At 37.6% G+C, this 26,360-nt stretch overlaps 1 protein-coding gene across 4 annotated transcripts in view; it reads right to left on the reverse strand.

Annotated features, from left to right (window-relative positions):
• Window positions 1–39: 39 nt before the first annotated feature.
• The window catches only part of LOC128256585 (cAMP-dependent protein kinase type II regulatory subunit), a 30,127-nt gene continuing 3,806 nt past the window's right edge, over window positions 40–26,360 (reverse strand). The window contains exons 2-9 of one of the 4 annotated variants that reach the window (XM_052987055.1): window positions 12,184–12,404; window positions 6,359–6,540; window positions 6,046–6,146; window positions 5,189–5,284; window positions 4,907–5,054; window positions 4,760–4,835; window positions 4,047–4,232; window positions 40–2,761 (exon numbers count right to left, since the gene is read on the reverse strand). In XM_052987055.1, coding sequence (XP_052843015.1) covers window positions 2,631–2,761; window positions 4,047–4,232; window positions 4,760–4,835; window positions 4,907–5,054; window positions 5,189–5,284; window positions 6,046–6,146; window positions 6,359–6,540; window positions 12,184–12,397 — 1,134 coding nt within the window. In that variant the 5' untranslated portion in view covers window positions 12,398–12,404 and the 3' untranslated portion in view covers window positions 40–2,630. The other 3 variants (XM_052987058.1, XM_052987057.1, XM_052987056.1) reach the window with 3 other exon arrangements.

The following is a 26,360-nucleotide window of genomic DNA, read 5'->3' on the forward strand; positions in this document are numbered from 1 at the left end:
TAGATTTAATCTCAAAGTCACCCCCATAAATAAATAAGATAGTTTTTGTTTTATCGCATTTATTAAACTTGTATTCATTCGTCATGTTTGCTTTTTCTGGTTTTTATTTTATTTTTTGCTTTTTATTTTCATGAATGCTTTGCGACATAACAAGGACATCTTAATATGAAGTTAGTTGGATTCTTTCATATTTTAATAATCATTATCGCTTCCATCTTATAAATAAACTTTCTATGCCATTATATTAGCTGCTGGTTATTTAAATCAATGTTTTGGCATCAATAAATGAAGATAAAGAAAACCATAATAATTTATTTGTTAATGGCAAAAGCAGGAAACTTTAAATTTGATTCGCTTTTAAATGTGTTACACAAGCTTCTTCGGCGCTTAGTTTAAATCAAGTTTGTGTTTCCTTTTTTTTCAGTGTCTACACTTTCAATTTTTGCAAATATTTTTGTTTCTTTTGTTAATACATACTCTTTTTTGTTTTCATTTTCTTTTCGATTGTATTTGTTTTTATTTTTATTTTTGTTACACATACATAATTAAATACGCTTTATGCATAATTACAACACAACAGTTAAAATACGAATAGGCTTTACTATTTTTATTTTATGTATCCTTTCCTCAGTGACTTTAATTTGAAATTTGCGCGTTAAGAGCTTGTCATTCGGTGATTTTAACGTTTTTTAAATATTTTTTTGAGCTTTGCTTGATGAATATTTTCATTATGGCTTGTGGGTGCCTGTGTGTGTGTCCTTTGTGTGTGTGTGTGTGTGTGTGTGTGTGTGTGTGTGTGGGTGTATTGGCTCGTGTGTGTGTGTGCTGTGTGTTGTTGTTGTAATTGGTATGTGGAAGAAAATGGCCAGCACTTTCAGCATCTTAATTAATTTCTATAATTTTACTCGCTTGATATATAGTTACTATTTATTTGTTTTTCTTGAACTCTTTCCTCACGTTCTTATTGTTTCGAAAATTTCCAAGAATTTGTTGCTTTAAAGTCTTGAACATAGACTAGACACCAATTAAGATTAAAAACATACTTTTATATATTTTAGTTTTATTACTTCTTGCTGACAATTTGAACGACTTGTAGCAATTTTACATTTATGATATTTTCTGTTTCTTTATATGTAGTTTCTTTTAGCTTTGAACACCTCTCGACTGTTGGTATGCCAGTTGAATTTATTTAATTTAATATTATACCTACATATGCAAGTTCATTGATTATCCCACTAAGATTTGTTTAGTTACGCTGTTTTTTCAAAACAATACGGTTACACTCATATAAAGTAGTTGGAGTCGTATAGGTTTAGGTTTAGGCTTAGGCTTTACCATAGTTTAAGCTCATTCAGTTATATAAATAGAGATATAGGTGTGGGTTTAGGTGAAGGGTGGTAGTAAAGGTATTGAACAGCAACAAAAACAGGGATATACTAAGTACACATTGTCCAGGCCGTCGATATTGCTTTGATTCGTTTTCGCCATGGCCCGAAAATAAAAGATATATGTATATATATATTTAAAGCGGTTTAAGCAAATGTCACCCATGTGCACACAACTTTTCCCCGTTCCCCATTCTCAGCCCGCACTCTCTGCTAAATTTCGTATTTTTCGCTAGTTATTCTCAAAGTTTTCTAAGTTGATCCCATGCAACATATTGATTGTGCCTTTAGCATTACTTATTTGTGATCTTCTCTTTCCGAGAACGGAATAACAATAACATTCTCGTGTGCCTATAGTGAGATCGCTTTAGGAAGTGGAAAACCTACATCTGGGGGACCTGCTAATCTGATAATCTGATATCTTTCCCTACTCTCCGATGGCCGAAACACCTGTCCAGCTGCTTCATGTATAGACTAGTACATACATACATTAATAGGTTGTTGGTTTTTGGGGTTTCCCTAGGCGAATACCTTTCGATTTTAGGGTAAGTATCTCTCGATATACTCTATGGTGGAGAAACTCTTTGCTGATGTCTCTGCGTGTGTTCAATTTGCTCTTATTTGATATATATTTTTGCTTTCATTTCGCTTATCAGTAATTAGCAGCCCATGAAACAAGTGTTTGCGTTACTTTCTAAATTATGAATAAATCAATCGATAACAAAAAGGTATGAATAAACAAAACTTAAATTAGTATTTTTAACATTCCCGTTGAGCCAATCGTTTGTTGTTTCTAATTGCTGATTGCGTTTGAATTCACTTTCGCCCAATTAAATACATTACAAATTACAATTGCTAAATACATACAATACAATTCTTAACTCGCTTGTTTGCTTTTATGCTTTAGATTAGAAACATTGCTAAGCTTCTCCCCATCATGATCAACATTATCATCATCATTATTATCGTAGTGTTTTAGATTAAATTCAATTATCAAATATTCATGATTAAGTTTAAATGATTTTTGTGTCCTTGTGTGTTTGTTTGGTATCTGTGCTTTCTCGTGGGTTCTTGTGTTATGCTGTTTTCTTGCTGTCTGTGGTATTGCTCAATTTTAAAGAAACATGGTTACAAAATAAAATCCTAAGAAGCCTGCAAGTGACCTTTACTTTTCAGTTATAGTTGTTTATAGCTGTTTGTTGTAGCTGCTGATGGTGGTTTTTGTTGTTTGGTTGTTCAGACTTTTTATCGTGTATCGGTGATATTGTTTTTGCTGCCAAATATCTTTACCAACTGTGACTCGTAGTCGTCAATGTTGCGCTTCATAATATCCATGCAGGGACCCAGCAAACGCTCAAATGCCTTGACATCGAGGACTAAATTAGATAGAGAGTGATATAATTAGTTAATTTAAAGTACAGAGAATCCATTGAACACACTTATTTCATGCTGGGGAATAGGGATTTCTGGGGGAATGGGGGTTTAGTAATACTTAATTAAGAACAGTTTAGCGAACACATAACCAAATCCATTAAAACTCATTCCTTGATCACCACAGGCCCCTTAATATCATCTACATATCCTTTCCTTACCGGTCCATTAACCTTTAGATGCCTGTGTCAGCTTCAGACATTCATATTTCATAGTGCTGTGGGTTTTATTTTGGGGATGGTGCGGGTTTTGCCCCTAACATATACTCATGTATGCGTGTGTGTCAGAATAAGTCTATATTTTATTATTACTTCTTATAACTTTTAAATTCAGAATTTGGAAGAGCAATGTATCAAATTCGAAAAACTGCTTTGCACACTGGAAAATTTAGAAAAATTACAACCTACAAAAGTATAAACATTTTAAACTAGTTCGTTCACAAATTCGTATTGCGGCGGGCCATGTCGGTGAACATTTGCTCATAGATCACTATATTGCGCTTGAGTACATCGGTCAGGAAGCCCATGATGCGTTCAAAGGCCTCGGCGTCTAGGACTGGACGGAGTTTCGGGCTTAAGTCAGTTCAAATTGAATAAATAAAAACCCATTTTCATGACCTCATTATATAAAAGTCATTAAATAACTAAACAAAACTCATTTTCTAGGTGATTTTAGTATTAACAAAACGAAATTCATAGTCACGTTCATATTATAGCGCTGGAAAAATGCTTTCATAACCGTTTAGTTGGGTTCTCCTAGCTCTTATTTAATTCTTAATTAAACCAAGCAAAATGAGGTCGTGAAAATGGGTTTTAGTCTACCATAGGAACTAAAACTACTTCTACTACGGACTACTACTACTTCTACTAATTGAGTTGCAAATGGCCAAAGTATTCGCGCAGATCCTCTTCCAGATAGCGATACCCACTAATGCTACGCTCGATGCCCCCACTGCACTTTCCCATGAGGCGTTCGAAGCAAACAACATCCAAGACTACACACACACACAGCACACAAACGACATACACGAGGGAGCGGTGGACAGGGAAATGTGGATGGGGGACAAAGAACAAATAAACAAAAGCATTAGGGATTAGGTCAAGCGGGGCATGGATCGACTGAAACGCTTTCCGTGTAGCCACCATTCCTTCTAGCCAGAACCCTGGGCACTGGGCACTGGACACTGGACAGTGGACAGTGGACACTGGACGCGGGACACGGGACACTCACATGCTAGCTTGACAACTCCGCCCGTGGCGTAGACGGAGGCGGCTCGGGGTCGATGTGTCACCAGCGCCAGCTCGCCAAAGTACTGGCCCTTGCCCAGCTGCGAGATCTCCACCTCGGTGTCGTCCTGGTCCATGCGCACGGACACGGTGCCCTCCTCGATGAAGTACATGCCATCGGCGGCATCGCCTGGGGATTGAGGAAAAAATGGATGCTATTAGAGAATTCCCAAATGGATAAAAGAGTGAGTGTTTTTTACGGAGTGCCAAAATATGCCCCTACATAGTTCAACAATTTAAGCGATTTATATTTGTACAGTTTAAAATGTAGGTTTGTTTTTCTTTACCAATGGTTCATCGAATTTCCAATTAAATCAAACGTTTAACCTAATCTATTATCCCACCTAAAAACCATTATTAAATATGTATGCAGAGTGGCTGGTTATCTAACAAATTATTAAATATGTTTGTATTAAAGTGGAATTTATAATTGTTAATTAAAGAATTTTAATCCTGTTGGGTTCTAGTTTCTAGTCTTTGAATAGTTATTAATAAATTAAATTTATTTTTATAAACCATTTTCGGTTCATTTTGGTTTGTTATTGCCCTCCACTTCAAAAAATGCTTTAAAATTTTCATAGAAAATGCGCAAAGTTAAATGTAAGGAACCTTAATTGGCCTTAAGGAAGCTCCGCTGTACCTTTGTCAAGCACTTACCCTGCTTGATGATGCGCTCGCCATTGTCGTAGCTCTTTGAAACCAAAGCATCCGCCAGATTCATGCGTTCGTAGTTCTGAAGCACAAGAGTTAGATATATAAAATCGATTGGGGTAAGAAGTGGGAGTGGGGTGGAAAATAGCCCACCTGCAAGGCCTTCAGCATGGGCACGCTGTTCAACAGCTCCTCGTACATTTTCCTCTTCCTGAAGGCCGACTTCAACAGGATGCGTCGGAAGGTCTGGCGATCCATGGCCCAAAGTAGACCATTTGTTTCCGCCTGCACGGTGGCCGCTCTAGATATATTTAAGTTGAACATTAGAGACACGTCTATATATGTATATACAGCCATTAGCACATTGTAATTGTGGCTCAGACAGCGCGGAAAATTTGGCATAATGAATCGATCAAATACGAATGGGTCGCATACCTGGGCATGTTGTAGAGCAGCGCTAATTCACCGAAAAGTCCAGTGTGATTGTAGGTGTTAATGTGCTTGTCATTAATATAGACTTTGTAGACGCCACTGCGGGAATACGGAAAATGGGGTGGAGGGGTGTTAAGAGACCAGAGACATACTCGCACGAAAAATGCACTTTAGTTCAATGCAATTTATAATTGATGAATGAGTGTGCTCTCATCAATATGTAAATGCCTATTAATTGCCACACCAAACACTAATTCCCATTCAAATACATATTAATTAAGCTGCACATAAATGAATGAGGTTCGCTGTTCCGCATGAGTAATTATGCGGTAATACTTCTTTGCGTTCATTATAAAACGCTTAATATACTTTAAATAATGTGGGAAATTGTTTGGTTTAGGCTTTGAGGTGTTCTTTTCTAAGGGAAAATTTTAAGCTAAAAAAATATAAATATTATTGCGCGAAAAATATGACAAATAAAATAAAAGGAACTAAAAACCGTGTTAATTCAAATAATTTATTTTATAAGCATTTATAATTGATATTTTCTTCATTGCGGTATTGGCTAATCTGAATGCAAATGTTACTGAAATAGCTTAATCAAAACGTAATTTATTTTGTATTCCCTATGAGCTTATAAAAAATAATATATTTTGTATTAAAATGTCAACAATTATTCTACTTGTATGTGTAGCTAATTTCCGAAAGTTAATATTTTGCCTAATTGAATATGTTGTGTTCAGTTAGACACCCTATAGTAAATCACGAAAAGTTACTCAAACTTCTAGCTAACTTTTGGCTAAACAGAATATGTGCATTATTCATAAAGCTTGATTGGAAATTTGTTTTGTTTTACTTACGATTCAATAACATAAAAGTTATCGCCGTCGTCGCCCTGGCGGATGATATAGTCGCCCGGCTGAACCTTCCGCTCGAACATGGCATCCAGGACTTGGTTCATCTGCGAAAACAAATCAGTTACAAGGGGATGATTTTCCGGGGGAGATGGGTGAAGGAGGAGCCAGAACCGAAGCCTGCCTGATGGGGGATAATCCCGCGTAAAAGGGAAACCGCAGGCAGACATTTATTCGGGTTAAAACGTTGATGCGTGTGTGGCACTCCTTCCCTTTTCTGAGACTTATGATTTATGTAGTGAATGTGGAGGCGACGAACCTGCTCCTTTTCGAGGGATCGGAAGAGGAGGACGTTCTTCACCGACTCCACCAGTCGGGCCCGCTGTTCGTCTGTCTTGGGGAACACGGCGGTGGCACCATCGTCGTCGTCATCCGCCTCCGGATCGTAGGCCTCGGCGAAAACTGATTTGCGGCGCGAGCTGGCCACCATTGGTGGTTCCGCTGAAATAATATAAATTGAAACCATTAATCAGTCATGTGTTATGGGTCTATTAGAGGCCAACTAATCATGTGAAGGCGAAACTCTCAACTGCAACGACTTTTCTAGATGATTAAATAATACCCTAATATCTAAACGATGCCATCTGAGTGGAATTTGCTGCTCTGGCACATCTCCTGCTGGGCCACAATTGCAGTTCAAATGAAAACGCAGATGAGCGCTCACATATCAACGAGAGGCAGCATAATCCAATGGCATTTGGTACCATGTACGAGCAACTCTGTCAGAATGTGCAAAAATTCAAATGTTCTAGAATTCAACACTGGAAAAAAGTGTGGTTCTTGCTTTAATTGACTGTATAAACAGTGATTAACTTTTGATTTTATATTATTGTATGTTTAAAGAAAAATAGTACTACTAATAATAAACTGTAAAAAATATGCTTTTAGTTAACACATTCAGTCAAGAAAAACATTGGTAATATTTTAATATTTATCAGTTTAAAAACGTTGCCTTTTTTAAATTGAAAACTCAGCTGATTAAGAACTTTTTCGTTGTGTGCAACAGTCTTATAGCCTTCTCGTAGATTGCGTTTCCGACAATTAAAATTGCATAATTATGAGTCGTTGTCCAGCTGAGATTTCCATCAGATATGTGTCAGGCCAGTGAGACAAACCAGACTCATCGTTTGTTTTCCTGCTCTATTATTAATATATTTAAATGATATTTAAATGTTTATTCGGGTTCACATGACCGCAAAATCAATTGCTGTAATTATACATTCAAGCCGAACCAACACCTTAAGTGAGCAGCATTTGTTTTTGTCTATATGTTTTAATTTTTGGTCAACGAAATTCGGTTTTTGCTTCGGCCAAGCGAAGCTCAACTCACCAGCCAATAAATTACCAGACATCTGAGTGGACATTTTCAATTGCAGCGCGCTGCTTTTTGTGCGTGTTTCCGAATTTAGTTACGATTTCAAATCGGTTGCAACGAGCGCGAAAATAAAAACCAGTTAGGCATGAACACGTTTAAAAATAACTAGAAAAAAATAAGTGTGTGTATAGAAATGTTGATGGGTGTGTGTATGTAACCCAAGGTGAGTGTTTTTGTAGCGACGCAAAAAAAAACACAAAACAAATCCAGCGCAAACACCGAGCGCTTGGCTTTCCCGTCACACGCTGCGTATGCGTAATAAATATTTATGCACTCGAATGTTTGGCGAAGCCTTCAGAAAGTCAGTCGCAAATGTTTGTATATCTGTTCTTCGATAGCAAAATCACATAGTTTGGTTGTGGGATTCGGTTTTGGATTCGAATTTGGCAGAATGTTCTCACTGCAGCCCGCAGTTTTCAACTCGCAGTCGTGTCAAGTTGCCAGTTAGAGTGTAAACCTAATGATGCAATTACCCACTGTTACACAGGCACGCATTCTGGATTTCCCCCCTACCGAGTTTTCCCCTCAACTAAAGCCACAAAAATTGTAAGCCAAGACGAGCCAAGTGCACGTCTATGTTACCCTCCAGACAAGTATTTATCCAAGCCCTAAATATATATGTATACCCGTCGTCTGTTTGCACTGTGTGTGGGCATAAGCAGCAGCACAGATGCCCACGTCCAGAATCTTGGACAGCAATTGCCTCCGCGCTCTGCTCTGGTCTTTATTACAGCCTCGTGTGCAAGGTCTGTTGAGACTTTCGGTTTACAATCTGGTAATTAGAAGAAGATTCGCAAATGTCTATCAATCTGAAAAATTTCCATTTCCTAATTTATAAGATTTTTCAATTTCCAACCTGGCATGACTGGATAGGTATCTATCACATTATTTAGTCAATGAAATACTGCGTTCCGGATTTTTGGAATTTTTGATTTGCATCTGTTGGAATGAATTTCATCTCAAAAAGTTTTCGACGTCAATCAAATTATTACAAATTATGAGTCTTCGGCACTTATGCTATAAGATTCAAATTGAACACTTATTTAACACTAAAAATACAGTTTGGCAAGAAAATCGAATTTGTCATGATATGTATTACAGCTTAAATGCAAGCTTTTTTAATTTTAAAAGAAAAAAAGGTTAATGTTCTATAACTATAAATTTGAGCTTAATAATTTAAATCTTTTTATATTCCCAGTCAAAATTTGGTTGGTCAAAAGTCAAAACTTATTTTATAACTACTGCCATTTTCAAACATTTTTTTCTCACGGGCAAAACTTTGAATATCATTTGATAATTGATGCACCAAAAGTATTTCAATTAACTAAGTTGCTTGGCTCTACAAACGCACACATGCACTCTGGCAAATAAGCTGGGAAATTCAATTAAGAATGGCAAATAAAAAGTTGGCTGCATTAATTTCATTAGCAGAATGAGACAACAGCGACTAGGACGACTACGAGTGATGGTGACGAGATCGAGATATATATATGTAAATGTATATGTATATATAGGACGACAGTTTCCGACGATATCGACGTGAGGCTGAATAAATTGAATGAATGGCCAACAGGCAAACTGGCTAAAAAAAACTGACTGACAAACCGACTGAAAGACGGTTTTCAATGTGCGTGTTATCCTTGTGACGTCCTCCGAGCGACTGAAAGTGCCAATGGTGGCACAAGAGGCACAGCATCACCACATCACCAGCCAACCAGCCACAACGCCATCCTCGTTGTCCGCTGGAGTCGCAGTCGCTGATGACAGGCAAACGTCAAACCAAGGCGGAAATAGTGCCTGTAAGTAGGCAGCACAACACGCCACTCAAGCGGTCCAGTGGTTGTCGGCCGTCTATTTATACAGGTCCCTATATGTGTGTGCCAGCTGTCTGTCGCTTTGTTGGCTAAACACTAAAAAGAAATTGCCACGCCTCCGGCTTCTAAAAAGAAATTGCTTACCTTATAATAAGATTGATATATACTATTGTAGTCAAAAACGAAACTATATTTGGCTTGTCAACGAAATATTGATTTTATAAACAATCACATTTTGTAATTTATTAAAGGTAACTTTGATATGTTTTTATTTATTGTTGCCAAAGAAATCTCTTAAAATTTATTTCATACAAGCACATCGAAATATATTCGTAAAATTTAAAAAAAGCCCAAATCCAAACCTTGAGGGTACAAAAAATAACATTAAATGCTTTAAATTTAAACGATGTTATTGTTAAAACTAAATATACAATAGTGTTCTTTAAAACAAAATTGAAAATATTCTTTTAAAAGTAAAATTTTTCTAAATTTTTAAAGGTAAATTTTATATATTTCAAATTTCTTTTTGACACAGCAATCTGTTTTAGTTTGAATAACCAGAGTTTGAATTAAATTTAAAAAAAAACTTTTCATAATATCTAAGCAACATCACTCATAGGCACTTGGAAAATTCTTTCGGCTCTTTATTTTTCTCAGTGAAACGTTATAAATAGCGGCAACACTTTGCTTTGTCTTGATTAACATGAGCATTCCCTCAGCTTTTTCATATAAGCATTCATATACACATTATTATTAAGCGCAACAGGAGGACGTTGACGAGGGGTGCTTGTTGAGAGGAAAAGGGGAAGGACGGGGAAAAGAGACAGCATTTCCGTTCAGGTTTGCCACCGAACGAGCTAGAGTCCTGCCACGAACGCCGCTGGCATGTCAATAATGTTGAAATGTAACTCACACCCCCGTGCCACACCCCCCTCCCGCCTGGAGCATTCACCACCGCCTCCGGGGCGTGTCATGCGCCCTGTGTGCCCGATGAAGCGTATGCGGCTGCCGAGCTGTTCATCAGCATGCTTCAGTGGCCCAGCAAGTCCGGCAAAACATAGCCCTCCTGCCCATTTGCCCACCCGTTGCTCCCGTTTTTACCCTTGGTTTGAGTTTGTGGTTAACAGGAGCGTTAATAACATGTACCATGGTCAGCGCATACCTTTGACCACCGCGCGAAAGGCACACAGCACACAACACACACAGACGCCCTATTGAGCCACAAAGGCCTACGCGGCGTATGCGCGATATTAATGTCACACCAACTTTAAGGCCCAAAGTTAAACAAAAACTGCAAGGTTTCCGCCCACAAATAGACATCAAAGCATAAAAATACAGACCAACAGATCGATGGAAAACCGGGATGGGGAAAAGCGGAAAAGCGAAGGAGGCTGTGGGCGTGGCCAGCAGCTATTTGCGTGCCCGTGCCTCTTTCGCTCGAGTTGAGGTTGAAGCTTGAAGCGATTTCGCTGGCTTCACTAGTCAACCTATGCGTCTAAACTTGGCCAAGGCAACCAGACATCAATAGTTAGACAAAGGTGCATAACTTTGGATTAAAAAAGTAAAATATTTCACAGGCATTATAAAAAAGATTTCATCGAAAATGGTGTAAAATTCCTATTTTCATAATACAAAATTATATTTTTTATATACAAAAAATAGCCTAAATTAAAATATAAGCAAAAAGAAGGAAATTTAAATTGGTTGACTTAAAAAAATGCCGTATTTGAAGCAAGTAACTCAAGTTGCGAAACATTTCAACCGAAATGAATATGTTTTATAATTTATAAAGCTGAATTACGTTTTCGGCTTTTAACCTTTAACCTCTTTCCTTCATTTCGGCGCATTTTCTATACACTTTCATGAGCGGGAATTTTCTGCACTAATATTTGTGCTCTTAAATCGGACTCAAGGCCCTTAATCGACATTCTGTATGCCCCAAGCTAGTTACAGCTATGAAAATCTGACTGTGAGTGAAAGGATTGGCAGCTGCTAGTTGGCACAGCTCTTCGGTGTGCTGCTGTGTGCACAATTAATAGATTTTTAATGACACGAGCAGTTTGCCCCATTTCGCGTTCCTCCAGCCTCCTCCTCCTCCCACTTGACAAGGCCTCCTCGTCATGGCCCTCGTCCTCATCCTCATCCTCCTCCCTCGAGGGCTGCGTGTTTGATTAACCGGAAGATAAACACGCAAAAGGAAGCTGTGAACAAAAGCCCGCAGACAGAGATGGCCAACTAAAAGGGGCAGGAGCAGGAGCAAATTGAACTCGGCTAAAGCTTCATCACCATCATTATTTAATTTGGTAGTTTGTATGCTTGTTGTGGGAGCCAAAGATTTATGGCCATATGCGTGGCCCGGGCTAATTATCTAAACACGTGCCGAGAGAAACCAAAACCCCAAAGGAGGCAAATCATCCGCTCCACGAGGAAACGAGGAAACTTTTCAATTTGTGCCAGCCAAATAAATCTTGATTTCCCCCGTCCTGCTCATAACCAAAAAAAAGAACAAAAAAAAAAAAGAATTGGCCAGAATTGTCGGGGGGAATTACAGCAGCAGATTGTCTATATGTCGAAGCAAACTGACATTGCTGACGTCAGTGATTTGCAGCCACTACGCAGCAGTTCCCAGCAAATTGCATGACGGAAATAAAACACAAACTGGGCAGAAAGCACAGAAAAAGTGCTGGGGAATAAAGTGAAAATATCCCTGGCAAGAATTCTACAGCACGCACCTCGCGCCGGCAGCAAATGCGAAACAAAGGAGCTGCAAAAACAGTCTGGCATTTAAGCCAAGAAAAAGTTGACAGGGCACGCAATCGGAAAATCTTTGAATGAAAAACCGTCGCATTCCGGTGGCTTAAAGAAGCAGTTCAAATAAAATGAAACTCCACTTACCATCGGCATCCTGTGAGTTGACGCTCAGTTGGTCATCGGTACTTATGTCTGTGTGGCCTCCGCTCGGACGTTCGGACTGCAGTTTGGTGAAGTAATCCACGGCGTAGTCGATCACATCCGGTGGCTGTTCCACCAGGAAGGAGATCGAGAACTGCAACAGCACCTCCTTCAGCTCATCGGGCACCTGGATCTTTCGACTCGAATCACTTGACATGTTTGTGCTGTGAGAAAAAAAGAAGATTAATGAATTTGAGTACTAGAAAAGCTAAGAAGACTTTTATAAGCCTTTAAATATGTATACATTATTTAACAACGAACTTACTTTGTCATTAAAATACAATCATTCAAAAATTCCAGCAGTTAAATAGAGCAAAGAGTAATCAAAAATGTTTTTGTTCTATTTTCCCAAAATATATACTAGACAACTTCAACTTCATAAAATTGAAATCACTCAAATATGCAGCAATCAAACAGAGCAAAGAGTAACAAGTGTAATAATCAACAAAAATCATAAATGTTTTTACTGTTTTCCCCGAAAGTTATCACTAGTTTTGCTTAATGTACTGATTTCGATTGAAATTGCTTAAAAATGATGCTCACCACGCCACTATCCCCGCATTTAATTCACTGAAACTTGTGAACTGCAAAAGGGCACCAGAATGTGTCCAGAGTTCAGAACTGAGGGTCAGGGGCCTCACATCAGGGTTTCAGGAGGAGATGCGACATTGGATGGAATTCCGACCTGCGGCCAACGGTCACCTGCTGGCTGTCGGTCATTTGGTTGGCAATTACCCCTCCGCTGCCCCTGTTCCTCCATCGCCGTTTTTATCATCACCCACCCATCCACATCCATCCATCAGTCAACCAAACCCAAGCCCAAACACAAGTCGGCTCATGATTCAACATTGCACAATTTGAGATTTTGGTCTGGTTCGGTCGTTCGGCGAAAACGACAGACGTGAGATTCATGTTAAATTTCTGCGCTACCCAAAAACGAGCTGCGACAAATATAATTTACGAGTAATTCACTTTTCACTTGGGTTTCTTTATTTTTATAGAAATTGATTTCGATGGCATTGTCTTTTCGATTCACAGTAAAAAAGGCGACATGAGGTCACAATTGCTGATGCATTTAAAAACGTGCTTATAAAACACTTTCGGTCAGAACAGATAACGTATTGTTATTGTTTGGTTGGGTAGAGTAATCTGTGATTAATGTGCCACAAATAAACTGGTAAACAAAAATCTTTAAAATTAAAGCATCTGTGTATCTATGAAAAAATTTTTAATTGTGTAAGCCTAAAAATAATTATTCTGCTTATGTTTTTGAATTAAAAGGTAATTAAAAATATTTTTTTTTAAAAAACAACAATTTTCCTACTTAAAATGCTAAACTAAAGATATTCCTGCCTCTGAATAACTAAATTTTGAACCATTTTTTTGAACCCCTTTGGAATTATTTTCCAAGCTCTTTTTACATTTTCCGCCTAGAAAATCAACAAAGAGCTTAATTTTTGAGCATCAGCATAAATATTTATAAGTTTCCATCAAATGTACGTAATTATGCAAATTGCGTATTGAGACTTGGTTTGTGGCGGTGGAATAATTTTGTGGAGCAAATTTTACAACTTCTTCTGCCCGCAACAATTCATTTGCCCCAGTTCGAAAATTAATTCTTGGCAGGGCACTTTGACTGCAGGATATTGTTCCTGTTCGCTGTTGTTTTTGGCAAACTTTTTCAATTAAGTTCATTAATATTCAACTTTCCCTGCGGCCTGGAGGAACAAATAAATATTTAAAACTAATAAAGGTTTGCCACGCCCCCGTTTCCGTCCCCCATTTTCCGATGAAACCATAAGCGAAAAGTCTCTCGACTCAGTAACCAATTGGGCATTTAAGTGGCCATACTGATTGGCCCGGCCAAAAGCCGACAGCCGACTGCTTTTTTGTTGCTTTTCCGTCGGGCTGAGAACATTAGACATTAGGCGGTGCGATTGCAATTAGAGTGGGTCAAGGTGGTTCACTCAACGCACTGCAACCACACGAATGGCAATTGCACAGACATCTGAGAAAACTATAAATAGCCCCGCACGGCTCAAGTAATAAGAGGCTGAATAAAATGCCCACCATCTGTACCCCCCCACCTCCAACTTTCCCCCATTTTCCACCCATCAGTCAAGGATTTAGGTGCGGGCTGGCCACAGAAAATAAAGAAACGAAAAACTAGAAAAAAGAAACGAAGAGCACACGAAAAAGAAAAGTTAAACCATTTTCATTTCCTCACAATTTCCGCAGCTGCCGGAGAACGAAAGTAAAACTGCACAAGCATTTCGCCGACGGTTATAGACGTTATATATCTACACAGTCGTAAAATATGTAAATTCAGCTGACTTTAATATTCGTGCCCCACTAAATGGCAAGCAGGTAGCTAAGTTTAGTTGAGTAAAGCTGATAAAATTTTATAAAAATTGGAAAACTTGATTATTGTTAGGGGACTTCAATTTTACTTCTTTTTTTGCATTAATCACATTTGCGTTTTGCTACACTCAGGGAAAAACAAAAAAGGGAACTTTGTTGTTAATAAGTATGTGTTTGAGGTTTCGCTTTTGAGTTTTAATTATCAAAATAATTGAGTTTAAAAGTAAAAACTTTTTTACTTAATATTAAAACATTATTAAAAGTAATATTTCTTACATCACACAAGTTATTAACAAAAAATCCAATATTATACAAATTAAAACCAATGTAGGTACTCAAAATAAAAGTCACTAATAGGCACTAGACTCTAATTATTTTAGGGCTTTTAGGTTGATAACGTTTTAGAAAAAATAGATAACTTTTCCATCACCTATTTATAAGCAATTTCAGTGGAAACAAATGGCAATTCTTTTATTTCTAATAAAAAGAGTTGATGGAAATTTGCCTTGCTATATATGCATATTTGTTGCTCTTGCTGCAGCTGTTTTATGTTGGCATTTCCATTAACATTAACATTTTCATTTTCATTTATATTCGCGTTCCCATTCCCATTCCCCTAATGGAATTTTCCGAGTTTCGGTCCATGTCTCTATCTGCTGGCCACTATCATCATTATCATCATTATCATCATCAGCGGTAGCAGCGTGCAGCCCTTTTATGGGATTAAGGCTAACTAATTTCGCCACCATCCATCGGCACCCGGCACCCAAACCAGCATCTCCACATGGTAAACTGTTGCACCCACGGAAGCCCCGATCCTCCCTCCGGAGGGCCATCAAAATGATTACGGCTTGGCTATGCGTGGCGAGTTAACCATGTGCATATGACTTTCATTTTAATGTCATTTTTACTGCATCTGCAGGTGGTGGTGGTGAAATGTGAATGCACCCAACCACACACACACGCCCCCCACCCACTGTGGGTGGAAAGTATCCTCTGGATGCCTGACCTTTCACCCCCCGCATTTTTGCGCTTTTACAAAATTGCGGAATTGAGTTTTGCGCTTGCAACGAAATTGAGTCCAACTTTCAAATTGCATTTACATTTGGAATCCGATTTTTGGTCTCCAAATGGTGGAATTATTCAATGGTTTTATTACTGACTTTTAAGAGGCTCCAAAATATTATAAAGTATAATATATTAATGTAAAATGTAATCCCTAAGTTGTTTATTTGTTAGTTTTCTTATATAAGAAATTATCTTGAAAATAAAAGTATTTTGAAAATAAAAAGCTTAAAACTTTCAACGTTATTTCTGAAGTTTCATTATTATTGTTACATTTATAATTTAGTATATTCATAGAGATTCTAATATCAAACTTAAAAGCTTATTTTTTTTAATTTATGTTGCTTTCATTTAATGACCACAATTTCACCATCAACGTTGTTTTATTAATATCAAATATCAAAACAGCTATAAATAAACCATATAAACGATGAAACCAAACAACCTTGAGGATTTCCTGGACCAGAGAAGACCAGATGACACCAAATCCAGATAATGAGTGACCAACTGGCGTCGTTTTTGTTCCTTAACCAACCTGTTTGCAGGATCCTTCATCGGAATTCTGTGTCAGTTGGCCTATCCAATTACGTCAACAGTTCAGAAATGGGACACCTGTGCGTGGGTTTCGGGTTTTTGGGTTCAAGAGCGGCGCACACCGAAAGCCTTGCTCCAAATGACTTCATTAAGGAACGGCAAACCATAAATGTGTGTGCTTAATTAGCCAAACTACATGGGCACATCTCGAATTTGATGGTCAGTTCGTGTATTCAACAGTTGGAAGACCTCAAACAAAGAAGCACTCGAGGCGGCCTAATTATTATGCATGTCCCATGACCATATATCGAGGTCTGCCCGTGTCATTGGCAGTATTTCACCCAGACCCAGACCAGCCGATCCAACCCCACTTGACCTCCCCCATTCTGTTGAATTCAAATTGGGTTAAGTGTTTCAACGGGGCAGAACGACAGGAGTAAATTCGGTTTCCCAAGAAAAAGCGCTTCCCAGCCAGGACACAGCTCAAGTGCAGTGTCATTGTCTGTGGTTCTGTGCCACACATTTATATGCAATGTACCTGTCAAAAACGAGCCAACAATAGCCTCAATTATGACTTCATAATTTTGTACAGTATGCTAATAGAAAATCTAATGAAATTTGAAATTCAATAGGACGGAAAACTTTAAATTGCTTTACGATTAGGAGAAAATCAATTTGCTAGAATCTTTGCCAGACATTGTCATTGAGATGAGTTCTGAGAAATGGAATTTAAATTGATTTTTCGTAAGAATGTTTATGCTTGCTTCTAGGAATGACATTTTAGTTACACTCTTGAATATTTCTGAGAATTTGCTTAAACATTTTTCAGTTTTTACTTTCCTAGAATTTTAACTCAAAAAGTTAAGTTTAACTTTAGCCTTTGGCGAAAGGAGTACATTTTATTTGTCATTTATGAAGAAAATTATATGTCCTTTTTGAGTGCTTATAAAATATTGACTAGCAGATGTTAAAAATACAACTAAGAGATACGCTTTTCGCTTTCTTCTACCTTCACCTGCTTTTATTAGACTTTCCCTAGTTGAATTTTATTTCAGCTCAGATTTCATCTACTCTTGATTTGTTTATCTTGAGAGTTAGCACTTTCCGTTAAAATTTTACTACATCATTCAAAAAAGTTTAAGCCAAAGTTTGCAAAAACATTTTAGTTTTCCCCCTTAAGCATAAATTAAATTAGTAAGTTCTCTCTTGGTAAAAGCATTTCCATAATGTTACCTGTCCAGAGCTGCTTTAATATTTTCTTACGGCCCCTGTCAGTGATTTTTATCTTTAAAAGCCCGACTCAAATTTTATGCCATCTTGTGCTTTGTTGGAGGAAAAATGTTTTCTCTTCCGGTCAATGCGTCAAAGTGGCAGCTCGAGATGGGGGAAAAATAAGGCGGCGAGCACTTAATTCTCGTTGACATTTGTGCCCTTAGCAGGGGGTTTCGTATGCGATATGCATATGCCCATATGAATATGTGTTATGTATATGTTAGTATTTTGACAACAAAATATCGCATCTACATCAAAGCAATTTCAGGGCATACTTCAGGGCGCCGCCGGCACTTGAGCTCAAAATGCGCCGCATGCCGACAGAGGTTCAGACTTTTGGGTCGTTTGCTCTAAATGTCGGGACTTCACATTTACACATATATATATCTTTGGCAAGAAGAAGAAACAGTCCCGCGAGTATTTGAGGCAAATTTCACTTCGTCACGCAACTTTAATGGCGAATTTCTTATTTGTTTCTGTCACTTCTACCTTTCTCCCTTTCTCCTTTCTCTGGCATTAAAGTAAAAAGGTTATCAGCTTGAAAATGTTTGTCAAAATACGACGCCTGGGTATTGATTTATTAACGCTCAACAGAACACATGTCGTATGCGTAATGAGAGAGGCTCGCTAAACGGTTGGGAAATGTGGGGAAAATTGGGTGAAAATAAGGGCAGCAATGCGGTCTGCTGACTCACACATTTCAAATGCCTTTTGTTACAGGGGTAATACGTCGTAAATGTTCACAGGGAAAAATTTAACTTCCTACTTTTAGAACCAGATAATTAAATTAAAAACACTTTAAATACAAATAAATAAATATCAGCTAAGACAAATGATAATTTTTTGCCTTTTGTAGTTGATCTAAAAACATATTAATTTTTTTATAAATTCTCATGTTTATCTAATTTTATTTCCAAGCTTTTACATAAGGGCTTTCACTTAACAATTTTTTTTAATTTGCACAAGTTATCATGTTTTTCTTGTTTTTCTTACAGTACATGTACATGTGGACCTTCATAATGGAAATGGAACGCTTAAAGCTGTCAAAAGGAATTTTACAGCCCACGCGAAGCGCAAAGGAAAATTCACCAGGGCATACACACGATTTCATATCGAAGGCAAACGCATGCCTATATATGTCTGTACTGTACAAGTTTACATATACTGTACGGCGCCTTTCGTATTCAATTTTAAACCAGAATGAGGGGGCTATGGTGGCTGTGAGACAACGACTTGTCAGTTAACCTTTGCCATCTCTGGGCTTGCCTCTGGCCTGATCCCCGGTCTCAATTGTTCTTCACGCTTTGCTTTTTCGCTTCGGTCTGGAGTCGATTCAATTATTTTTTAATCTATTGGATTTGAAGCCGCCCTGCAAGATGCACGGCTCAAATCGCTTTACAATATTCTAAAAAATGTCTGACAGATTTGATATGAGTTCCATGGAATGTCTAAGGCTTTAAGTCAATGTCTGGGGCTTTTCGCAAATGTCCTATCTTAACCAGACTTAAATTCCTTCTCGACAAATGATTAGCCATAATCATAGCTACAAATCAAGCTCCCAAGAAAGTTCTCCAAACTTGTCAAGGACCTGCCCTCAGCCTTCCGTCCACTTAGGACATCTCCTCTGTTGGCTATAAATAGTTAAAGTCCCAAGGCTGCCAACGCAACATTTCAGGACTTCTATTCGACGAGCCATTCCCTCTGATCCTTCCTGCCATACTGCGATTATGGCCAGAATGATAAACTGCTGGATGGATGCTTAAATTGACGTCCATTAGCGTTAAATTAGTGAGCAATTATGTTGCCTGTTCGCTGAGGCGGGCAACAGATACTCGGCTGCAGATGGAGATTCAGATACTTTAAAGGTGGAAGCAGCAACAGTAACAACAGCAACAGCAACAGCAACAACAGCTACCCGCGGATACATAAAACGCGAGTGTTTTTGTACGGTGAGCCCTTGCAGTAGACAAAAATAGATATAATATATAATAGATAAGTCAGCTTTACTTTTAAAAAATGTAAAATTATATATTCCAGAAAATTTTACTTAGTTAGTAGTTAGTATCTAATCTAACTTAGTTAAAATAATTCAACTAGCTGGAATTGTACCTTAAAATTGGCGTTGTTATATAAAAAACTGTGTTTCCTACAAAACAAATAAGTATATAATATATGAATACATTTTGTACTAATTACAATGACTAGACAAAAATTCGAATTTTAATATTAATAAAAATTTGTCTACAAGATTACCAGGTATTTTGCCTATCCTGAGTACCTACTGTGCCATCACCCTTGGGTAAGTGAGTAAACGAATATACTTGTATCTGTAAAAGTATCTGTTTCCACCCTAGGAAAAGCGATTATGTGTTGTAACAAAACGTTTATCTACATTTGTTGCTACCGCCGCTCTTGCCCCATCAAAGCGTTCCTGTCGTTTTCTCAGTTTAATTTTAAACACGATTCTTCCTTTCCCTCGGAACATCTACCGAAAATTTGTTGCGCGTGGCAGTTTTTAACGGCGCGTGCTCAAAGCAAACAAGCCCAGCAAAAAGGCAAAAATAACAACATCGAGGGAAAAAATACTGAAAAACGAATAACAAAACATGAAGAAAAATAAAACTTGTACCCGAGTTTTTCGGCAATTAACAGCATGGCAGTATAGATAAAAAACTCACGATAAATAGCAACAAAAGTGGCTGAGTGGTTGTTGTTCCAGTTCGCTTGGCGCATTGATTGCCGTTGCCCAATTCAAGACGATAAACTAAAAGGCCCAAACCGGGGATTACAGCCAAACAAACAGCGCAAAACAGGCCAATTTGTGTGTGGATATTATCTGTTTGGATGTTTGCCACGGGGTGTGAGTTTGGCGATAATTAAAAGTGTTTCAAAACGTAATTAACAACTTTGTAAGAACGTTGAGAGCAACGTTTTTGGCTAAAGATTAAATATAATGTTTATGTTTATTCCTAGGCAACACTTATAAACATTCACTTTCATATTCTATATAATACTAAAACAATGTACCTCCTATGTGATGTAAAATTGCATACCTTTCGGCCCTTTAATAAAGTGATTTCAAATCAACCGAAATTTTTTTAACGCTTATATCAAATTCAAGGGGTTAACATTCAAAATAAAGTTTAGATTTTCCTTATCCTTAATATTATGTGCAGAACTCAAAAAGGATTCAAGTTTCGCATTAATCTAAATTAATTTTAGCCAACTCCTTTGGTTATATTTTCAGTAAAATAAGATTATTATTTAAAAGAGAAACCATAAATGCAACCAAATCCTCTTATGCTGCGAACTCCGCTTTCTTGTGTCAATTTCCGAGAGCATAATTAAAGTTATTGAATGGCAAGCAAATGAATGCTACCTGGAAACTCCTGATTGCAAATGACATGGCAATTGTTCTGCACAATGAGATGCAGACACAAAAGCGGCATTCTGCACTTGCAAATTTGCTTGCATTTGGCAATTACTGTAGCATATATTGCGGCATCTTATAATGCAAATTTGGGAGGCAAACCGATATGCGAGTTGCTTGCATTTGTAGGCCCGCCCACCCAATGCAATTAATCCGACTCAATTAATTAGAACCCAAACAAGAAGGCGAGTTAAACAAACTGAGAACTTGGCAGGCGGGCTATAACTATTCCTGGCTGAAATTTCTAAATATAAGCACTTGCATGTGTGCTTTTTGTAACCAGGTCGCCTTGATAAATTTTTTCGTTTTCCACCCTCTGGATAATTATGCAAAAAACCGTTTGAGAAAGGTTTCTGCCTTGAAAATGGCAAAAAAAAAAATAAGAGCGCGAACAATAGACAAAACAAGGCTTTCCTTGGCCGTCCCCCTATTTTTTTGCATGTGGGTTAATGTGCGAAATGTGCTAAGCGAACGCAAATTTTGTGTTTCAGTTTTTGCCATTTTGATGATATGCATGAGGCTCCCATGGCCGCAACTTTAGCCACTCGCCACTTTATTATCAACCGTCGTCCGCCCGACATTTATGCAAATTAGTTCCCCCAACTTAGCCTGCATTGCCGACTGCATTGGAAATCACTAAGCCAACAAGGAGACAATGACGTCATGTGCATATACTTACAGGCCAACTTGGGTAGTTTGAATTTATGCTAAAAGTTTCAAAGCAATATTGCAATTACTTGCTTTACTTCTATCGCAATTTAAAAAATCATCCTTAGAAATCGCGGTCACTAAACTATAAAATTATAAAATAACCTAGGACTTACAAAAATAACAAAAAGGATAAATGTAACTAGTCTTAATACAAATTAGAAAAGTATTGAAAACGTTGAAATAGTCATTAACTATACACACTTTTATCTTAAGTTATCTTTGCATGAAATAAGTTTAATTCACATTTCAGTTTTCCTGCAATTATAATTAAGTAAATTACGTTTTTTAGTGGTGAAATTGGTTTGTGTTATAGAGTATAATCATGACTATATAAGCTATATAAATTAAGCCATAACCAAACAAAAAATAGTATGTTTATTTTAAATCTTCAGTAAACTTTCATAAATTAAGTTTAAATAACATTCGAATTTTCCTGTAATTATAATAATACAAAATTACGTTTTTTTAGTGTTGTAGTTGGTTTGTGTTATAGAGTTTTGCCTGTTTGTCCAAGTGGCAGGAAGTGGGCTTGTCACAGCGCCCAAGGCTGCAATAGTAACTGCCACTGCAACTGGCGGTGACATCGAGTGCCTGTCCTGCTTTGGGTCACACTAAATTGGCACTTAAAACTAGCCCGATTCGCTGAGAATGCAATAGCAAACACATCAACGAAATAACAATCGGACGGATCGAGTGTTGCAAAACAAAACTGTGCCGATTCATAAGCCGATGACGTGTAATACCACTGAATGCACCAAAAACGACCAAATAATGGCGGAGGGGAAAAAAATGGAGAAAAAACAGCAAGTATGACAGGCATTTGAAACGCTCGAGTGACATTTGTCGTGCGATAAATAAAACTAAGGCCATTTAGTCGACAGCGAGACTCAACGTCGTGCCTCAACTTCCACTGAATGCATATTTAAATATTCAAATCGCTCAGAAATTCTCGCCATTCTACGCTGAGTACCACAAATTTATGGTTTCGGGCATTTGTGTACTTAACTCAAAATATGTGCGGCCCAGACAAATGGGGCAGTGATTAGACACAAGCCATTGACAATGGCCGCAAATTAATTGCATAATTAGCATCGAATCGGGCCGACAAAAAATAGCGATTAAAAGCCCAAAAAACTGTCAGAAAAATTATTTAATTGATTTCTAAATAGATAATAAGCGAAGCGATTTTATTTACCCAATTAAACTTTATTAATAGAATTGCCGTTTATACTCACTAAAATAACATACATTAAACGGTAAACAAAGCCGAAATTTTTTTGTTTCTGCACATACTTTTCTACAAACACATTTTTTTAATTGTGACACCTAGACTCTGTTGAATTTATTTTTTTTGAACTTTAATAAAATTAATTTGATCATAAATTTTAATAAAATACTAGAACACTTATTGTACTAAAATTGGCTACTTTTTGTGTTTTCTTTAAAAAAATGTTCAAAATGTAGACAAAAAAAAACACAATGCTTGTCAGTACGACAAAAAAAGGCTTACCAAATAATATCCAGCTACCAGAAATTATTTAAATTGTATTAAATATAAAATTCAACAAAATTGTTGGAGCTTATATTAATAAACTTATTTATAGAATACAATCAAATAAATCAATTTGGTAATAAACTGCCAAGCTCATTAAAATGTGATAAAAATTACTAACGAAGCCAAATCCAGTACCAGCTGAAAATATTTAAATTCAGAAGCCGTCAGAGATCCTGGAATAAATTATGATTGACCCATTCCTTTGATTTTGGCCCCACTCAAAACTTTGTCTTCCCTTTATTTTCGCACTCCACTCTCGACCGCAACAACAATGGAATAAAAACATATGCATATCTATGTAAATATGTACGAATATGAATATATACACATAAAATGTACATATGAAAGAAAGAAAATAGGGGAAATAAAAACTGTTGCTTGGCGCCCATAAGGAAAAAAAAGAGCAACGAAATGGGAACAGCAGCGACAACTTATGTTTATTTATGGGTTGCATATGCTCTGAGAGTTTGTATATATCTTTCTGTGGGTGTGGCATATGCACCATATCCGTGTATATCTTTTAAAGAGTCAACTCACAAAGGCGCAACATGTAGCTGGGATTTCTATGCCCCCAAGTTCTTCTATCCTGGCAAATATTTTCACTTGCCCCCTCAACTGTTTGGTATGAAAAATTAAATTTACTCAGCTCATCGTTTTTCTACCGGCCTTGTCGGTGCTTTATGGCCATTACACGTGGCACAATTCGCCAAAACTTTTTTGGTAAAAGTAACGTTGGTCCCAAGACATGGGGGTAGGAAAAACATAAGGTAGATACCGAGAAAAAAACGTTGGCAGGAAAGAATGAAGTTTCCGAGTCAAATTTTCGATGAATTCAAACACGCTTTAAACTTGTTTCAACATTTTAAGCCGCTCGACAATGAACCAAAGGTCCAGGACCTTTTGCCAAAAGGGACAAAAGGCAAATAAAAAACACAATTCGCGGAACAAGAGATGGCAAAAGCATGAAAGAGGACAAAAGGTTCAAAACTTAAGTAAATAATCTTTAAAACAACAAACAAGAGAAAAATGTATAGACAGCCGAATAAAAAAAGCAAAAATAGCCTTTCGCTTTGCCAAAATAATGTCAACAAGAGATCATCATTTTTGCAGTCGGAGATTTTCACAGGATACACATGCTCCCAGTATTAAATTATAAAACAGATTTCACATCTCAGTTGAATAAATACTCCATAATTAAATTGCCTGCAATGCCTTGGGGGCATTACGGCTCGATTCTCTGCAGAAAACAGGCAGAAATAAATTAAGTCGGTCTCTCATCTAAGGGCCTCTCCCTTAATTTTCAAACTCGAGTGTGGGGCTAGACAGAAAGCCCTTAAATTATCAATTAGGATGCCCCCAAAGTCTGCCATGTGTGGGCAGGCATTCAAAGGAAATTCCTGAGAAAAGGTCATCCAAGTATTTCATAAATACCTTGAACACTGGGCGGGTTTTGTGTTTGTCAAGGTGGGTGGGTGGCTTTTGGTCGACAATATTTGAACATTATCTAGAACTACACTTTAAAGCTCCTTTTTTGGAGCTTCTAATCAAGCTTGGTTCTTTTCAAAGTTAATTAGCAGGTGCCAAAGAAAGCTTGTTCCCCTGAATTTTACATTAGTTTCATACCGTTTAATTTATTCTTAATACAAATTCAGTGACATGCAAACCACTTTATAATTGAAATTTGGTTGGACATATATCTGAAACTCAAGCTTCACCAACTTAGTCAACGTGCCACTACTTCACTCTGGTGGAATTGTTTGCCTTAGCTTCACATGCTTGAGCAGAAAATAACCACCTTTCGCTTTGGACAATCGAATCTAAAGTAATTATCCAATTTCTTGAACAGTCACATGTAGTTATATAAAATATATGTAAGTGGAGAGTGAGTCGTCAACTGGCCATAGATTACACGCTGTACGTGGGCAAATAAATAGAAGTAATGCCGGCCCGGCTTGTTCGGTGTGTTTGGTGTTTGGTGTGTTCGGGATGTGTGGGCCGCTCTTCTGACCACACTCTCCATAAGACGGGGGCAAGCAACGACCACCCACTCCGGCGGCCTTCGCTTCGTGGCTCCAATTGACGTCACGCAGCTGCTTGACTTTTGATGTTTGCCTGTGGGCAACACAACACAAGCTAGGCACTGGCACTGGCACTGGCCTTGGGGGCCGGGGATTTGAGGGGGGCCAACAGGGGTTAGGGAAAAAATTGTTAAATCGATTAAAGTCAAAGTTTTGTCAGATACTCGCAGCCAGCAGCTAAAGTGCGTGAGTGAGCCAGCCCGAAAGTGAAATACTAGACTAGCGACAGCAGCCAGATAATGCCGCCGGCCATCAGTCAGTCAATCATTTCCATCGCTTGCCCCCCCGAAAACCATACTTTCCCTTACCCAGCTGGCCACTATAAAAAGCAAAGTTTTGCAATCAACAAAAGTTAAAAGTTAGCAGCGCACTAGAAAAGTTTTTCTAATTAGAGCGGACTTGGAACCGCAGGTGTCATCAGTTAAAAGGCGTCATCAAATCAAACTCATTTTGCCTCCACATATATATATCCACGATGTAGTGATAGGCTAAGACTTTGGCGATAAGTAAACTGCAAATTTCAAGCTGAATAAATTATGACTCATTTTCCTGGATTTTTTCAAGGAAGCGTATAATAAAATTTATAGGTTTATCTAACTAGCGAACGAACAAACTATAAACCAGAAAGTGTTTAATTTAAACTTAAGCTTTCTTGGGACTTGAGCACCAGGAATCGATTTTCTTTTCTTCTTTGGAACCAAAGCATTATATTTATTCTATCTCTATGTTAAAATCATTTGGATTAATAAATCTTTTCATAACCTCTCAAATATCATATTATATATATTTATATTTTAATGATTCCAAAATGTTTCAGAATTTAAACGCAAGATGATAGATTAAATTACATAACTCTTCATAGGACTAAGACGTTTACGAAACCATTGTGAAAATGCAAAGTTTAAAATTAAAATTTTCCTTATCAAAATTTGGCTAATAAAAGCGCTCTGATTTTGAATTGCTTGAGGCAAACGGCGTCATCAAATTAAACTTATTTAGCATGCACATAGGAGATATAGATATGTGTACATATTATATACAGTGATAAGCCAAGACTTTAGATATAACTAAGTCCATGGCAAATGCGTCAGTGGTGAATAGATAAGCTATCAGT

Source organism: Drosophila gunungcola (genome assembly GCF_025200985.1).
Source record: "Drosophila gunungcola strain Sukarami chromosome 2R unlocalized genomic scaffold, Dgunungcola_SK_2 000020F, whole genome shotgun sequence".
Taxonomy (NCBI): Eukaryota; Metazoa; Arthropoda; class Insecta; order Diptera; family Drosophilidae; genus Drosophila; species Drosophila gunungcola.